This window comes from Eulemur rufifrons, chromosome 4, assembly GCF_041146395.1.
Source record: "Eulemur rufifrons isolate Redbay chromosome 4, OSU_ERuf_1, whole genome shotgun sequence".
NCBI lineage: Eukaryota > Metazoa > Chordata > Mammalia > Primates > Lemuridae > Eulemur > Eulemur rufifrons.
In genome coordinates this window covers 77,139,244-77,157,165 of record NC_090986.1, presented here as the reverse complement: position 1 = coordinate 77,157,165, position 17,922 = coordinate 77,139,244, and the positions used below count along the sequence as shown (strand labels likewise).

The 17,922-nt window shown below is 47.1% G+C and overlaps 1 protein-coding gene across 2 annotated transcripts; it reads right to left on the bottom strand.

Annotated features, from left to right (window-relative positions):
* Positions 1–3,853: 3,853 nt before the first annotated feature.
* On the bottom strand, positions 3,854–13,105 carry URAD (ureidoimidazoline (2-oxo-4-hydroxy-4-carboxy-5-) decarboxylase). 2 transcript variants are annotated; one of them, XM_069467744.1, is made up of 2 exons: positions 12,881–13,105; positions 3,854–4,600 (listed from the first exon to the last, which is right to left on the bottom strand). In XM_069467744.1, the coding sequence occupies exons 1-2, from the start codon at positions 13,053–13,055 to the stop codon at positions 4,254–4,256; spliced, it is 522 nt and encodes a 173-aa protein (XP_069323845.1). In that variant the 5' UTR covers positions 13,056–13,105; the 3' UTR covers positions 3,854–4,253. The 2 variants fall into 2 exon arrangements, with proteins under 2 accessions (XP_069323845.1, XP_069323846.1); XM_069467745.1 differs by lacking the exon at positions 12,881–13,105 and adding an exon at positions 12,419–12,828 and having other exon boundaries at positions 3,860–4,600.
* Positions 13,106–17,922: the final 4,817 nt, after the last annotated feature.

The window sequence follows — 17,922 nt, the reverse complement described above, 5'->3', positions numbered from 1 at the left end:
GCCAGAGCAGATGTGTCCTGCTCAGTAGAGTGAAGAATGTTTTCCTCCCAAGCAAACTGGGTTTCTGGTCCTCTCTACCTGAGGAAAAGTTCCCAATTTATGAACGATCATTTTTGGGCTAAAGTTTTACTATGCAAGGACCAGGATGCAGGAGGATAGGATAAGGAAAAACAGCAGTCTTACTTCTCTTGTGGAGGGACCACCAAGCTTTCTGACCCAAGCAGGGAATACATTTTTTATGTGTCTCTAACCAAAATATATTCTCATAGCCAGGAGATCAAGGAAAACAAAGAGGCTTAGGAGAGGGGATAGTATTTGGGCACAGAAATCTCGTTCTGCTCACTGGGTGAAAATTATGCAAATAAATAGTCATTGCACATTTTCTTCCTTTCTTCTGAAACTAGGGTTAGTAGACAGAGTTTGGGCATTGGATTATGCACTGTAAGTCTGTGTGGTGGGTTAGCACAGAGATGATTTAAATCCCTAAGAGGCAGGGGATTTGGGAGTATCAGGGATTTGGGATTTGGTACCCCCACTGGGAGACAGAGCGTCCACCCCACGGGAAACTGCTTGATGCCAGGGAGAATCAGGGTCTCTGAGCAGGTGCCAACCGAACGTTACCAGCATACCAAGCCTTGGCATGGACAGCTTTCCATTGACAATTTGTTCACTCATTATTGTCTTGTACCTGGAATGACCTTTGTTTAGCATATGAAAATATGTTCCTAGGAAGCCCTACCAGGTAAGTTTTATGTGGTTAAAGGAAGGACTTGGGTAAAGGTTCAACTTTCCTTGAGTCACTGGGCCCACCTGCTAGCTACATTCTCTAGAGGGGATCCAGGGGTCTTAGAGTCTGTGTAACATTTCCATTTTACAAAGGAGACCCTGAGGCCCAGAGAGGTTAAGTAATTTTCCCAAGGTCGCACAGCTAGCTGTTCAAATCCCTTAAACTAAATAAGCTGCAATACGTGCATTCTTTGCAACCTATAGCAGTCTGTACAGATGGTAATTATGGCTGGTGCCACCCCAGAAACGTTGCATCCCCTGTACAAAACCAACTAGTATGATTCGGGGAATCTCAACTTCCCACTCCCACCCCTACACCAAATAGTACCAAAACAATCAGGTTCTGCTGTTGCTACAATTCTGACCACTTTCCACATCCTATTTATTTCTCTCTTTCACAGGCGACTGCTAACTAACTACAATTTATTGAATGGTGAATTTTCCATAAATTCCATCCCAGATTTTTTTCCAATTGACAAAGAAGGTATCCATCTACTTTTGTCTCACAGTAAATACTTTCTGAAAAGAGATCTTCTCTGTTTTTGAATCAGCACCGACATCCTGTGGCTAATCTCTGGAAATGTGGCAAATTTAAAATGCATAAAGGTTATGCATGGAATTTGTGTTGCTTTTTTCCCTTCCCTTTCTTCCCATATTAGTGTCTGTAGACATCTTTTGGGCACACAGCCCAAAAAGCCTACATTTCTGAGTAAATAAAAAGGGGGCCCCGCTCAGGTTCCCAGTTCCATAGCTGAGCCACAACCTCGGATTCTGCTCCTGAATTCCGAGCAGCTGCGGGAGCATTCGCCTGACTGGGCTTGGACTTTTCAAAGGGAAACGAAAATCAGCAAAGCCGCCCCCCTCCCAGCAAGGGCGTGTGCGTGGATGGGTTTTCGCGTTACAGAAATTGAAATCAGCTCCTCGCCTTCCAACTCTTTTTAGCGTTGCCACTGTGGTTCTTTTTGTTGTATTTTATTTTGTTTTGTTTTTAACGAATTAGTAAGTAAAATATTAATTGTTCACCGTGGAATCTACACCAACCACTTCTGCGCCCCCTGACGCTCACTGGGCGCGCCCTGGGCGGTCCCTTCAACTCCACCGCCGCGACTGGCGTGCGCGCTGGGGTCCCTGCGGCCAGGCTGGTCTCCCGCATCCTGCGCACCAGAGGGCGGAAGCCGGACAGTGTCTCTTCCAGGCCGTGGCCGGCAGAAGCCCAGGGCGTGTCGCTGTTTGAGCCAAGAAACGGCGAGAGAACACTGCCTGCCAGACCTCAGCAGCCGCAGGTGACCCACCCGCGCAAGCAATAGCCTCTGCCTTTCCGCTCCAAGAGCCACCAGTGGCTTCTGCCGGGGCCCTTCCCAGCCCGGCGCCCAAGTCCCGCGTCCTGCGCTTGCCCTCCGGGCTGCCAGTGCTCAGGCGTCTTTGGAAGAGGCACTACGCAGCCAGATCTTCGTCCCCTCCCTCCCCCCGCCCCCAGCTCCTTAGAAAGGGACAGATCCAGAGTTTGCCCCACAGGGATAAACAGTTCTCCGACAAGCTTTGAACTGTCGAAATGTAATTGTGTAACTGGAAACACCTGGGTCGTGCCTGCGCGGCCAGATCGCATCTACACTCCTGCTAACAAATACCTCTGGGAGTCTTGCCCTGGTGGGTTCTGTGCATCTCCTGCTGAGTTCATTTACATAAAGAGCACGGACTCTAAAGTTTGAGGGCCCACTTATCTAAGCGCTGGATTCATCCCAGGGTCGGACAGGGTGCCCTAAGTACAGTGGGTTATTCTGAGTCTCAAATACCAGTCTGTGGCATTTGAAACCTGGGTCAGAAAATCCTCTTCGCCAAACAGCAGGTTCTTGTGTATGTCAGGAAATCCCCCGGGTTACCTCGGCTAGAGGGAGACAGGTGTGCGGCCCAGGTCCGGCACCCCACCATTGCCTCAAGGTCCCAAAGTACAGGCGCTGAGTCATTGAGTTCCTTTCCTGATGTGCACCTGGTGCTCCTACGCCCAAAGAAGGTGTGTCTGGGCACAAGCCCAGGGACGCTGGTGGTGCACCCTGCTTCCCTGGCACCCAACCCCTTACCAGCTTCTCTTTCCGTCACCCTTACTACTAGCAGGGGACATCAGTAAGATGGGAAAGGGGAAGGGAGTTCCTTGTCTAAAATTCCCAGTGCTCTAGAAGTGATTAATTTCTGTGAAACATCAGCCCCAGAACCAAGAATGTGGCCACCAGCTTATGGAAAGGTTTTCTTGCTGCAGCTGCTAATCCTGAACAGCGCTGGTCACTAATGGAAATTCTTGTCTTCAAAAAAGCTAGCTCTGCCTTCACCTCTTATGTTGTCTGTGTTAGGAAGGACATGGATGGTATGTTTCTCTTCCAACAATAAGAACCCTAGGTAGTATATGTTGGGGCCTGGCACACCTGTGTGTGTGTGAGAGAGAGAGAGAGAGAGGGGGTGGTGAGCTCCTCCTGCATGATGCTCATGTACTTTCCCCCAGTGGACATTCCCCGGGCTGGTGCAGGGAGCTGCCCAGCCTAATCCAGCTCTGAAGCCCTGGTATTGACAAGCTCCCCAGACTCGGCCTACTCTGCCTGGAAAGATTTCTACAGGCATTTCCCTCCATTTTATCAGCGCTATGGAGTCCTGCTCATGGAGGGGGGCGGTTACAATATTCAGCTGCTCAATGAGTATTACTATTTTAACAACTGATCGCTTTCCCAGGACAGTCGAGCCAACCCCCAAAGGGCTGACCTCCGGGAGAAACAAGGGGCTCGCCCGCTCCTGACGGGCCCATTCAGCTCGGACACACGCACCCGCTCTTAGGAGCAATGGCTGCAGCTACTCCGCAGGTCTACACGGGGCGCCTTCCCGACGCTGGCCCTTCGCCGGGCTCTTCCCGGACCACCACCCCCTCCCGCGGCTTTCCCGGAGCCCTGGGCCAAGGCCAGCATTTTGCTTTCCTAGCTCCGGCTCCCGCAGGTGCCTCAGAGCCAGAAAGCCGCTTCTGCTCACATGTAAATGTCGGACGGGGGCGGGGAAAAAAACAAAAAACAAAAAACAGACAAACCGCTGTGGAATAAATGATTCTTTTTCCGTCCGTTTTGCTTTGCAGCTCAGGCTTAGCAGGAGAGGGTGGGGAGCCAACGAGAGAGAGCTGGGTAAGCACTTTGAAATCCACAAAGGCTGGTGGTGTCAACAGGCCGCAAAGGGAATGAAGAATTGAAGCAGTGAGCTGGATAAATCGGGGCAAAGCACTAAACGATATAGATATTTTGGCAACGCGTGCACGTGTGGGTGAGTGGACAAAAGGGCTCATTACTCGTATGAATGCTTCAATTCTCCACTTCCTTCGTGCGCGTGTGTGGACGCTGGCTGCAGGCCCGAGTCAGCCTCCCACCCAGGACGCACCGCTCCAGGCCCGGCCCCCGCTCGTCCCGCCGTGCGTCCCGGGTCCCGGGCCTGTGTGGCAGCTACAGCCCGGTGGGGTGGGCGCCGAAGAGGTCGGCGAGGCGCAGGCGGCCGATCTTCTTCACCTCGTCCAGGGCGGTGCGCAGCTCCTGTGCCGGCGGGCGGTGCAGCCGGCGCGCCAGCTCGCGCGGCACCGCAGCCCGGCCGCTGAGGCGCGCGGCGAGCACGAAGGGGAAGCCGAAGCGCGCGCGGTACTGCGCGTTGAGCTCGGCCAGCTGGAGCCGCTCGTCCGCGCGCAGGCTCGTCAGGCCCGCGCCGCTCTGTTCCCGCTGCGACTCGGCGGTGAGCGTGCCCCGCTGCAGCTCGCCGCCCGCCAGGTCCGGGTGGCAGCGCAGGATGCCCTCCTGGCCTGCGGGAAAGCACAGACACGTGGCGGGAGCGCGTCACCTCGCCAGCTCCGCACGGCGCAGCGGAGAGGGCGCCGGCTGAGTACCGAGCGCTCGGCTGGGTCGCTGTAAGCCGGCCGAGCCCGGCCCCCTGTCCCGCCCCGCCCCGAAGGAGGCTGCGGGAGTGTAAAGCAGGGTCCCCAGGCCCTGGTGTCTTGGCGAATCTGGGGAACCCATTGCGCCCGCCCCTCGAACAAATCCTGGACCGTGGACCTCTCCGTCCCCGCTACATTCGGTCCGGACTAGGACCCGGGCCGAGGCGGGAAGTCATAGGTTTGTCTTTTTAGACCTTGGGTCAAGCAGAGTGGAGGAGAGAAGGTGGCCGCTGAGACTCGGAATTTACGACTCGATCGGGAGGGAGCAGGGACGCGATAAGGAGCCGGAGCAGTTCGTATCTTTTCAAAGTCCTTTGCTCTCAGGGGGGCTTTGATGTCGAAAGGGGCCGGACTAAAGTGCCTGAAGACTGCCTGCAAAAACCCTGGAATGGGTTTCGTTCTGCTCCAAAGGAGACCCGGCAGGGGCGGGCGGATTCATGGGGATAACATCCATGTGGTGTGGCAAATAAATGCCCAGAATTTTGTGACCCTAAGTGTGAGTTCTGGGTTTCTGGAATCAGACATCCAAAGAGCCTCACAGATGAGTAACTACAAAGAAACCCTTTTTCAGCCCGAGTGCCACAGTCCTTTGAAACAAAGTGGCTTTCCTCTATTTAGGGAAATTGCACCCACCCACCACCTAATCTCCTAGGCCTAAAATTGGAAACCCATGGTGTGATGCCTGGGTTTGTTTGTTTGTTTGTTTATTTATTTATTTGTGACAGGGTCTCTCTCTGTCACCCAGGCTAGAATGCAGTAGCACAATCATAGCTCACCGCAGCCTTGAACTCCTGAGCTCAAGCGATCCTCCTGTCTCAGCCTCCCCAGTAGCTGGGATTACAAGTGTGGGCCACCACGTCCGGTTAATTTTTTGTTTGTTTTTTGTAGAGAGGGGTCTCACTATGTTGCCCAGGCTGGTCTAGAACTCCCAGCCTCAAGGGGTCCTCCCGCCTCGGCCTCCCAAAGTGCTGGGGTTACATGCTGAGCCACTGCTCCCAGCCCATACCTGGAATTTTAAGTCCTAACCTAGGGGCTTTCTCTGAGCCCTGGCCAATCATTTTGTTTAGCTCTCTAAAGTGAGAATTAGAATCCTCCCAGCTAGGCATGATTTCAGACATGGTGAGCAGGGAGCCATGATCTGTAAAATGAAGGTGACACCTAACTTACTGTGTAGTTGTGAAGATTAAAGACAATTCATTCACCTAAAACAGAGTCTAATGCCCAGTAAACATAAACAGTCATTATTAGTCACAGTAAATGCAGTGGAACTGGACTGGTGGCCACAGGACTACTAGCTCTTGGTATCTCAGTACAGCAGTTGTCAGCCATTGGTGCTGAGAACAGGTGTGGGGCTCTATTAGAAAAGGGGAGCATGTAAAACACACTTTAGTAAGTTACATCTTGATAAAGCTGGGGGGAGCAGTCCTTTTATTATGGTATAACCAACTCCTCCTCAAACCTTATAGTTTCTGTCCTGTAGAAGGATGGTTGAGATTGCCCCATCTAACTCCTAGACCAAAGTCCCAAGAGGGAGGGAGAACTGGGGTAATGTCTCCAAGTAAAGAAGACTCAGTGAAGGCTCAGAAAGAGTTAGGTGACCTGCTCTAGGTCACTCAGCACTCTGCCTGGAGCATCAACTCCAAATCACAGGCGTTTTCAGGGCACCTGCCCCTGCAAGGTTAAAGGGAGTTCAAAACGAAACTTACGTCACCAATAATCCTATCCATGTACTAGCACTGTTTTAGACCCCGTCTCGTGGGTGCCCTGCCTCTCGGGCACTGCAAACAGGAGTTGGTTCTTTCTCCCAAGTCCAGCCGCATCCGGGTCGTGCGAAAATGTAGGTGTTAAATTCCCCACCTGGAGAAGCAGCCTCAGCCCTGGGCCCTTGTTGTCCCGGCCACGTGGCCGCTTGCCTGGCCTAGGCGAACGCGGCACAGCGCGGACGCCAAGCCCCGCCCGGATCCCCTCCGTGGCCATGAGTCCCGGGAGCGGCAAAGGGTCCCCAGCTGCGAAGAAGGGGAAACCACGCGTCCTGGGCGGCTTCCGTGCGGGGATGAGCAGGACAGTCCCCGCACCTCCCCGTCACATGTCACATATTCAGAGATTCAAACCAGCCTCTAGGTCACCTCGCCCGCCCTGTCGGGGCGCTTCTCTTTCTCCCCTATTTCATACTCTCTGGAGGATCAGCCCGGGCTGCGGGGGAAGTAGTTACTGGAGACAGGCCCTGGCATGCGGGGGGGCTGGGGTCTGTCCCCTTACGGCCCCCTCCCGGACCCCTGCGCAGCCCGCGGGGCAGAGGGAGGCGGCCGAGCAGCGCCCGCGCCAAGTTCCCCCTTGCCCTTCTTGGCCTTGCATCTTACTCCGGAGCGTTTATCTCGCCTCTTGAAAACATCCCCGGGGTTAATGTTTGCCTAGGACTGAACATGTGTTTTCCACTCTTGCGGGGAGGAGAGAAGAGAAAAGAGGCCAAGAAAAGGGCAGGCAAAAGGCACAAGAAAAAACTAAAGAAGAAGAACTGGAATTTACACACACACACACACACACACACACCCTCGGCTGCATATAACAAGAAAAATGTGTGAAGAGTCGGGTAGAGGCTGGTAGCTCAGAAGAAACAGAACGCCACCTCGCCAGGCCAAAGACTTCATCTTCACTGCAGCAAACCTCTGAACCCTCGAGTACCGCGGGGAGAGGTGGGAGATGGCGACCACCCGGCCCACCCTCCTGCAGCAAGGACCCAGTTCCCCGCCAGCGCCAGCGGGTTGTATCCTGCAGGGACGCCCAGCTGTAGCCATAAACCCAGTGGGAGGCTGTCGATTGGGCGGGTACTTGCCACCTCCCTGCCTCCTGTCCCTAGGGTGCCCCCACCTGGAATGCCGGTGCGCTAGCCAAGCAGTCAATGGCCTGCGCTCCTTAGGGCATCTCGGTGCTGCCCATTCTTCAGGTTTTCCTGAAATTCTGGACTTACCGCTTGTGCCATCGGTGTATCATATCTAGAGATGCAGGTGTGGACACGTATTATTTGTCAGGACCACAGGATATGAGTTTCTGCACCTAGAAGAATTCCTGGCACAGAGTGGACACTCATTGTTTCAATGAGAGAACAGGGCAGACAACAGTGGCCACTGAAGCTGGGAACCCCATACCAGTCCACCTGCCTCCCTGCTCTATAGCCACGCATGTGTTCTCACCCCTGGTACAATGGCTAGGCTGTCCTTTCTATCCGAAACCAACCCCACCATTTGTGTTCTTGAAGCCAGCCCCTCTCTTTCTCAAAGACTTTGCTTATGCAATTTCAAACATTCATTTTCCACCCCCTTGCCCTCATCAGCATGCAAACATGCCTTAGAATTACTCGCCCCACAAACAAAATGAAGGCTCTCTCTTGATTCCTTGTTGCCCTCTAGTTTCTCCCTATTTCTCTGCTCCTCCTCCAAGCAAAACTGGAGAGGATTTGTCTCCTGGCCTCTCCACCACCCCTCCTCCCTTTCCAGGTCCACCCTGTCAAGCTTTCAGCCCCACCCACCAACCAATCTGCACTCATCAAGGTCACAGATGATGGACATCTTGTGTGAGTCCAAAGTCAATGCCCTGGCCTCTTCTTTCTCAACCTCTGTGGAGCATGTCACCTGCTTGGCCCTCTTTCCTTCCTAAAAGTTTGTCTTCAGTTGCCTTTGGAGACACGACTTGCCTATTTTCATCTTCCTCTGCCAGATCACAAACACTGCGGTACCCCAGGACTCAGTGCTCACATCTCTTCCCTTCTCTATTTACAGCAATGCACTAAGTATTCTCATCCAGTCCCATGGTTTTATATGCCATCGATTTTTTATCTCACCTAGATCTAATTTAGCAGTTAGTTTTTCATGGAGTTCCTGTTATGATCCAATTGACCATCAACAGATTCATTTAGATAATTATAAGGTGTCTTAGAGTCAGCAAGCTCCTTCTCTGTCCTGTCCTCTCAATTCTAAGTCTTCCTCACCTCAGAAAATGGCACCACCGCCCACCCAGCTGCTCACACTAAAAACTTAGGCGTTATCCTTAATTCAGCTTTGTTTCTGATCCACCTCCCCTCCAACAAATCCATCAAAAAAAAAAAAAAATCCTGTTTGCTCTAACTCTAAGATCTATTCTGAAAACCCAGTCACATCTCTCCATCTCTACTGCCCCCACCACAGCCCAAGAAACCTCCCCTGCCACTTGTACTGCTGTCACAGCCCTCAACCTGGTCCCCCTGTGTCTGATGTTGCCCCTACACAACCATCCTAAAGGGTAAAGCCAGTGGTCAATCATTGCAAGGGGAGAAAACCAAATTCCTTAATGTACCTAAACAGCTCTGCATGATCTGGCCCTTGCTGTCTCTTCTTCCTCATATCCCTGCACCCGTTACTATTCCCCCAACCACCTTGATCTTTCTGTGTCCCAAATCATCAAGTGCATCCTGCTCTCAGGTTCCCTTTCTTAGAGTGGCCTCATCCTAGATTTTGTCTGCTTCCTTCTCATCCTTCAGTTTTAAACTTAAATTCCACCTCCTAAGAAAGAACTCTTTATTATATATTTTTTTACAACGTTATATATTTTTCCTAATAATGTCTAGAATCTGAAATAATCATAGTTATTTATCTCAATCCTTTCTGTCTTCACTAGAATGTAAACTCATTGAAGGCAGGGACTCGTTCACTGCTCAATTTCCAGTGCCCAGGACAATGCCGAGGGCACAGTGGACACTCAGTAGGTATTTATCAACCAATACATCACTCTTGGAAAGGAGTGTTGTATTTTTTTTTTTTTTTTTTTTTTACTGAATGACCAAATAAACACATTTAATAGCTTGATCTAAAACCCTCATAGCTTGTATTACAACTCCTTCATTCATTCCGATCAGAAACAAACATGTTCTTTAATAAGTATTAAGTAGTAAATTATGGCGTTACTGTAACTCATAAACGCACAAACAGATGCACAATTAACTCTTAAGAAAGTTTTGTTGCTCTTTGATTTTTAACACAAATCAGTTCTGAATTGGTTCAGGTCAGAGTGTGTGCGCGTGCGCGCGCGTCTATGTGTGCGTGTGTGTGTGTGTGTGTGTGTGTGTGCGTGTGTTTCAACCGTCCCTTCACTATTGCCGTTCCTCTTGCCTGGAACGCTTTTCCCTCACTTTTAGAAGAACTGATTGGCTAGAGAGGGTCCTGTGCCAGTTAGTGCTGGAGCCAAATGTTAATCCTGGACTGCCACCTGGTGGCCAGTAATCATCATAGCATAACCTAAAGGGACTCGACCTTGTTTTATGCTAAAGCCCAATTTTCATGTTAATGGGGGAGGGTTTCCTTAGATCATCAAAAATTCTTGACTAGGTAGATCACCATATCCTGATCATCTCTCTAAGGTCCCTTCCAGTTTAGGATTCAAAGACACCATTTCACCCAGAGTGTTCCTTACTATCCGAGGGGTAAAGGTAGACTGCAATAAATCCCATTTTATTTGATATTTTTTTACAAATAAAAATTATTATATTTATGATGTGCAAGATGATGTTTTGACATATGCATACATTGTGAAATAATGAAATCAAGTTGTTCAACATATGCATCACCTCACATACTTAACATTTTTTGGTGGTAAGAACATTTAAAAGCTACTATCTTGGCAATTTTCAGGTATAAAAAAATTATTATTAACCACAGTTACCACGTTGTACAACAGGCCATTTTATCTGATTATTTAAACAATGAACCACGGGGCCTGGGACATCAAGCATTCATGTTAATTGAATATATTAGTGAATGAATGAAACCCCTTAAAAGTATCCCTAGAATTTGTCTCTGATTCATTGGAAAATCTTTCGAAAACCTGCTGGGTTTGACTCCCAGTCCTGCCACTTTCTTCCAAAGCTGTTGGGTTGACCCTCGGGGTTATTAGAATTCCAGTCCTGCCACTTTCTCAAGGCGTGTCTTTGCTCAAGTTACTTAATCTCTCTGTGCCCCAGTTTTCTCATCTGTAAAGTGAGGGCAATAATAATACTACTATTATTTACTTTATAGGATTATTAGGAGGATTAAACAGTTAAATAATACAAAGTGTTTGGAAAAATGTGTGGAACAGGCCAGTAGTAAAAGTTCAGAAAATTTAAGCTATTTGTTTTTCTCATTATTGCCACTGCTAACATCACTTATCTAATGTCATTAAGATGATTAGATATGGAGCGGCTTCCAGACAGCATTGAGGCTTTGCTCCCGGCTGCCTCGGAGACACGTGTGGACACCAGCACAGGCCCAATAGCAGCCTCCACCAGCAGGGAGCTTCCTCCAAATAACTGTGTCTAGTGCAAAACAACAGCTGTCCAGTTGGCCCACACTCTCTCCGGCCATTTTGTCCCACTGACTTAAGGCTAAAGTCCCCCCAGTTAAAATATTAAAAGGGAAGGAATCATACCAGGATCCATCATCTTTCGACATCATCTTTGGAACAATTTCATTCCTCCATCCAGCAAACCCTTATTAAGTCCCAATATCCTATTCTGTCGCTGGTGTGGAGTCTGACACTGGCCAGAAGGCAGAGCATCTATCGGACGGGGATGGGGATCGAAACAGTGCCCAGTCCTGGCCACACCCCACTGTGCTCAGGACCATGATTGGATTCACTCTTAACTACAACCTCTGGTCAAATGGATTGGGGTAAGAGTTGGTAGGAAAAAAAAATGGAAATAGAGAAATTTTAATTTTTATAAATCTAAGTTCCAGGGACAGGGCAATAAACCCCAAATATTTGTGTGTTAAATAACTGGACAAACTGATGAATAATAGATTTAAATTATTCATGCTCTCCTAGCTTTCTCTCTCAACACATTCCCACCTCAGCCCCACCACCCCCTTGGTTATTAAGACAATCATGGGATCTCCCTCCTTTTTCTTTCCTGATAGAAAAAAAAAAGTCATTCATACCCTCTAAAAATTATTTTCCCCTGTGGCTCAGGAGGCTCCCCTTTTGCCTCCTCCACCTTCCCTCCAGACACTGCGAGCAGGCCTCCCAGGGCTCTTGCTCTCACCAGCTTGCCCTGCAGCTCTGGGCTGGGCTGCGGCCGTGGTCAGGAGGCTCCCGGGCCTGCCGGCTCCCCTCGGGGCTGGGGCCTGAGCCCAGTGGAGGAGCCCAAGAGCTCGGCCATGGAGAGGCCCCAAGACGTGGGTGAGGGTCAACATGGCCCCAACATTCCCGTCAGTTTAATTTTATAACATGACCCTCCGCTCTTCCTAGATGTGCCTAAAATGAATTAAAATGAGTTCCTTATTTTGGAGACGTTCATCTGACCGTTGGAAGCCATCCACGATGTCCAAGCCTGCCCCGAGGGCCAATCCTCTGTTTGTTGGCTCCTTTGTGGAGCAGAAGTCTGCCCACCAGGGGTCTGTGGAAGGCCCCTTCACACAGTATCCACGACAGCCCCTGAGGCAGCCTGGGTGGCCCACCCTGAGCCCCTGACCTGCGGTAAAGCTGTTTGTGTCGTTCTGAGCCACCTGGGGTCAGCCTGAACCTCCACCTCCTCTCCCCACCCCGCACCCAGGAGTGCTCCTTTTCCCTCTCTCCCCAGAAGAAAGCAACAACTCCTTTCCCTCTCTCCAGAGGGATTCCTCCAGATTCTCCTCTTTCCCCCTCAATCCCTCAGGGAGTTGCTGATCTGAATGAATTCACCTTCCTCAGCAGTCCGGTCCAGACTGGCCCCTTCTGGAAGAAACGGCAGCCATTTGCTCTTTCCCCTGGGCTCCCGAGATAGTCCGATATCCAGCTGGCTCCTCTCTTGCATGCAGGACATTCCCCAAGTGAACACTCAGTGGCTGAGAGAGGGTGGGCCCTCAGCCTGACCTTCGGCCCCTAAATCACTCGGAGGCCTTTTGCCCTGTTCCTCCTGCGACCTCAGAGCTCGAATGTTTAGCAGCCACTCAGCCTGGCCAGCCCGGCTTCCTCAGCCCACTTCTGACCTAAACCACAAAAGGGCTTGACTCTCATCCACTAAACCTGGGGAAACTTACCGAACCTTCTGATGAAAATCGCTAAATGAATATATCAAGTATAAGCAACTAGACTAAAATAAACATATCTTGATAAGCATATTGGAAAGCCCTTTGTGGAGAGGGTCTAATACCGAAGCCTTACCTGACTGTGGCAGAGCATCAATAAAGGCAAAAAAGTGCTTCTCTAAATCTTCCACGTCCGAGAATGGCCGCTGGGACCAAACAGCAGCTGCAATCAGAGGACATCGCTCAATGACGTTCCCAAACACGTCCACGAATTCTCCAAAGTCCATGGAGTTGACCTTCTCAATGTCCATGGCTACTATTGAGCTGCGGGCAGCGGGACGTCCCACTTCCCGCTCCGTGAGTGAGTGACACCGACTCTGCTCACCCGGTTATATTTGCTGAACGCACGAGCTTGCTTTTTATGCAACACCACCTCAGCGTGTTTTAAATGCCTCTGGGAGAAGTGCATCCAGAATACTTGTGTAATGAACGAACACAGGCTTAAGGTTCTAATCCAGGGAGCGGAGATCTCTGCATGGTCGTTTCTAACCAAACTGTTTCCATAATCACAAACCAGCAGGAGTCATATTTCAGCCTCAGCATTTGAGCCAGATATACTTTTAATGTCATTAGCATTTTAATATCATCATTATTGTAGGGAGTTTTCTGCTAATAATTCAGACAGTTCACAAGTCAAGCTGTTTGGAACTTGATTTCTCATCTCTTGTTGCTGCTGCTATAGAAGACAGGTACTATGTTTTATTCTTTTTCTGTATCCCAGATATGTAACACAATAGGTACCTAATAAATGCTCATTAAACAGGATGAAATATCCAAGGAATAGTTCTGTCCCATTCTCTATAGTCTCTCAAACACCATCATGAATTATTGTCCTCTTGAATTTATCTGTCCCTATCTGAAATCATCTTGCTATTGTATTTATTTATTTGCATGTCCTAGAATCAGTCAGCTCTCAGGCCTGACTGGCTCCAGGAGCCTAGAGACAGTGTGTCTAGTTGCCTCTAGCCTGGGTGCCTAGACCCCACCACAGCAAGCACACAAGAAACACTGTGGGATGAATTAGTTGGCCAAGTGACCATATAGATTGGATTTCACATGCTAATGTCTCCCATGTACACACAAAACAAAAATAATGTGCAAGGTAAAGTCAAAGAAGGGGTCAGAATTTACAAATAAAGACATTGCTACTATTTCCCTTTAGAATTAAAAGTGAAAACATATTTCCAAAAGTTGTACCAGTTACACATTTGCTTCCATTTGAATCAAAATTCATTGAGAGAGCAACAGCATGAGGATTAATAAAGCAGTCACATTTGCCGCTATGCAAATAGCGGCAAATGCAATAGTGCCTGTGCAATCTATCAGCAGCCATAGGTTTTGTCCTAACTCTGTAGACCATTCCCCAGTAGGGTCTCCCCTTGACTGTCTGGGCCATCGGGTCATGGATGACTGATGGAGACCTCATCCCTTAAAAAGAAGCTGATAAAATTTGCTTTTCAAAGGGTACCGGAAGTTCCACCATTATCAGCCTTCTCTTTGAATCTGAAAGAACAAAGGGTTAATACTTATATATCACATACCTATGTACATGTAAAAAAGGTGGAATCGCGATTGGGCATGCAGTTTCCAGCAGTATAGCACAGCGCAGAGGACCTGGACTCAGGAGTCAGACCACCTGGGTTCTAATCCCATCTCTACCACTTACTGTCTGGCATGTGGCAAGTTACTGAAATTTTCTATACCTCAGTTTCTTCATTTGTAAAATGGAGACAATAACGGTATTTGCTTCATGGGAGTTTTGCAAAGATAAAATGAATTAATATACCAAAGTGCTCAAAACAGTTCCTGTCACATAGATTACACAGATGTTGGCTAACATAACATCCGCTGTGTACGATCATTCCATTGGACCAACATAGAACTTTTTCTTTTCTTTTCTTTTTCTTTCTTCTGCCACCAGAGTCACATCCCCTTTTCCTTGTCCAGGCAGGTTTTGCTACAGACACAGCCCAACAGCCCAATATTCATTTCTTCCCCTTCACCCTCCACCACATTTCTCAACCTCAGTTAATTCAAGGGCTGACCTATGCAGCCCGGGCAGTGTCAGAAGAAGACCAGGGCAAACCGCCCCACTCCCTCTCTGCCCTTCTCTCCAGCCTGACAGACAGCCTGGTCCCAGGGGCTGCAGAGCGCTGTGGAGGAAGGGCCCTGGCGGCCCTGTTCTCTGTGCTTCTGGCAGCCCACCCTTTCTGCTCACCTCTGCCACTTGTGCCTCTGCACACTGAAGGTCTCCCAGGGACATGGGAGGTCCTGCCCATGGGGTAGGGGTTGGGGTTTTCAGTTCCTCTGCAGCAGGAAATAGATGTTGGAACTTGCAAGTTGAAACTCCTTTGGATCGTGGAAATCAGCACCTGATGCACTTGGTGGGAAGGACCTCCTCTCTGATGTGACTGCGTTGCTGGCACATTGAGTTACGTAAGCTTTTCTCCACCAGACAGGAAGCCTAACCTCCTTTTATTTTGCTAGAGCTATCGCATGATAATGGAACGCCAAATGAACATTTAAACATGGAAGGTTAAGGAATTAAATAGTCATGTATATAGAAGTAACACTGACAAAAGATAAACAAATTATTAATATGGAAGTCAACAACCTAGGCACTCTGGGCTTTCATTTCCTGTTTGACTCTCTCATCAGTCAAATCAATCAAAGAAAGAATTGCAAGGTGGTCAGAAATTAAGGTACTTTTCATCCAAGCAAAAAAACTATTGAATTGTATACTATAAATAGGTGAATTGCATGCTATGTGAATTATATATCAAAAGATCAAAACCATATCAAGTATCTTTTTTGGCCACAATATGGTATGAAGCTAGGAATCAATAACAGAAGGAATCATGGAAAATTAACAAATGTGGAAATTAAACAATATGCTCCTAAACAAGTATTGGGTCAAAGAAGAAATTAAGGGGAAATTTTTAAAAAATAGCTAGAGACAAAGGAAAATGGAAACAAACATACCAAAACTTACGGGATGCAGCAAAAGCAGTTCTAAGAGGAATGTTTATAGCAACAAACATTTACATCATGGAAGAAAAAAGATCCTAAATAAACAAACTAATGTTACACCTCAAGTAACTAGAAAAAGAGGAACAAACTAAGCACAAAGCAGAAGGGAAATCAGAGCAGAAATAAATGAAATAGAGACTAGAAAAACAATAAAAAAGAAATCAACGAGACTAGGAGTTGGGTTTTTTTTGAAAAGTTAAACAAAATTGACAAACACTTAGCAAGAGAAAAAAAGAGAGAAGACTCAAATAAATAACATCAAAATATAAAATACTTAGGAGTAAACTTAATGAAGAAAAAGATCTTTATACTGAAAACTATAAAACATTGATGAAAGAAATTGAAGATGATACAAATAAATAGAAATATATCCATGTTCATGGATTAGAATAATCAATATTGTTAAAATGTCCATACTATTCAAAGCAATTTATAGATTCAGTATAATCCCTATCAAAACTACAATATCATTCTTCATGGAAATAGAAAAAAAAATCCTAAAATTTATATGGAACCACAAAAGACCCTGAATAGTCAAAGCAATCTTTACCAAAAAGAACAAAGCAGGAGGCATCACACTGGTGGATTTCAAGCTATATTACAAAGCTGAAGTAATCAGAACAGCATGGTACTGGCATAAAAACAGACACATAAACCAATGGAATAAGATAGAGAGCCCAGAAATAAACCCAAACATCTATAGTCAATTGATTTTTAACAAAAGCACCAAGAACACCCAATGGGGAAAGACAGTCTCTTCAATAAATGGTGTTGGGAAAAACTGGATAGCCACATGCAGAAGAATGAAAACAGACTCTTATCTCACCCCTTAGATAAGAATCAACTCAAAATGGATTAAAGTTTTAAATGTAAAACTGGAAACTATAAAACTGCTAGAAGAAAACAGAGGAAATGCTCCATGATATTGGTCTGGGGAATGAGTTTCTTGGATATGAACCCAAAAGCACAGGCAAAAAAAGCAAAAAATGGGTGAATGGGATTGCATCAGACTAAAAACCTTCTGTACAGCAAAGGAAACAGTTAATAGAGTGAAGAGACAACCAACAGATTGGGAGAAAATATTTGCCAATCCTACATCAGGTAAGGGATTAATATTCATAATACCCAAAGAACTGAAATTACTCAATAGCAAGAAAACAAATAACCCTATTTTAAAATGGGCAAAGGACTGGAAAAGAAATTTCTCGAAAGAAGATATACGAATGGCCAACAGATATATGAAAAAAAGCCCAACATCTCTAATCATAAGAGAGATGCAAATTAAAATCATAATGAGATAACATCTCACACATTGTCAGATTGGCTATTACAAAATAGATGAAAGATAAATGTTGGTGAGGATGTGGAGAAAAGGGAATATTTATATACCGTTGGTGGTATTGTAAAATACTACAGCTATTTTGGAAAATAATATGGAGGTCCCTCAAAAAACTTAAAACAGAATTACCAGATGATCCAGCAATATCAGTATTGGGTATATACCCAGAAGAATTGAAATCAGTGTGTCAAAGAGATATCTACACTCCCATGTTCATTGCAGCATTATTCTTAATAGGCAAGATATATCAACAATCTAAGTATCCATCAACAGATGAATGGATTTTTAAAATGTGGTATGTATACACAACAGAAAATTATTCAGTCTTTTAAAAAACACAGGGAATTCTATCATTTGCAACAACATGGATGAACCTAGAAGACATTATGTTAAGTGAAATAAGACAGGCACAGAGAGACAAATATAATATGATCTCACTTACAGATGGAATCTAAAAAAGTTGAATTCATGGAAGTAGAGGGTAGAATGGTGGTTACCAGAGGCTGGGGGGTGTGGGGGGCAAAAAAATCCCTTTCTGGGAAAGGGGATATGTTGATCAATGGGTAAGTTTCAGTCAGATATAGGAGGAATTAAGTTGTGGTGATCTATTGTACAGCATGGTGACTATAGTTAATAAAAATGTATCGTATATTAAAAAGAGCTAAAAGAAAGGATTTCAAATATTCTCAGCAAAAAGAAATGGTAAGTATTTGAGGTGATGATTATGTTAAAATTGGCCTAGTTTGATC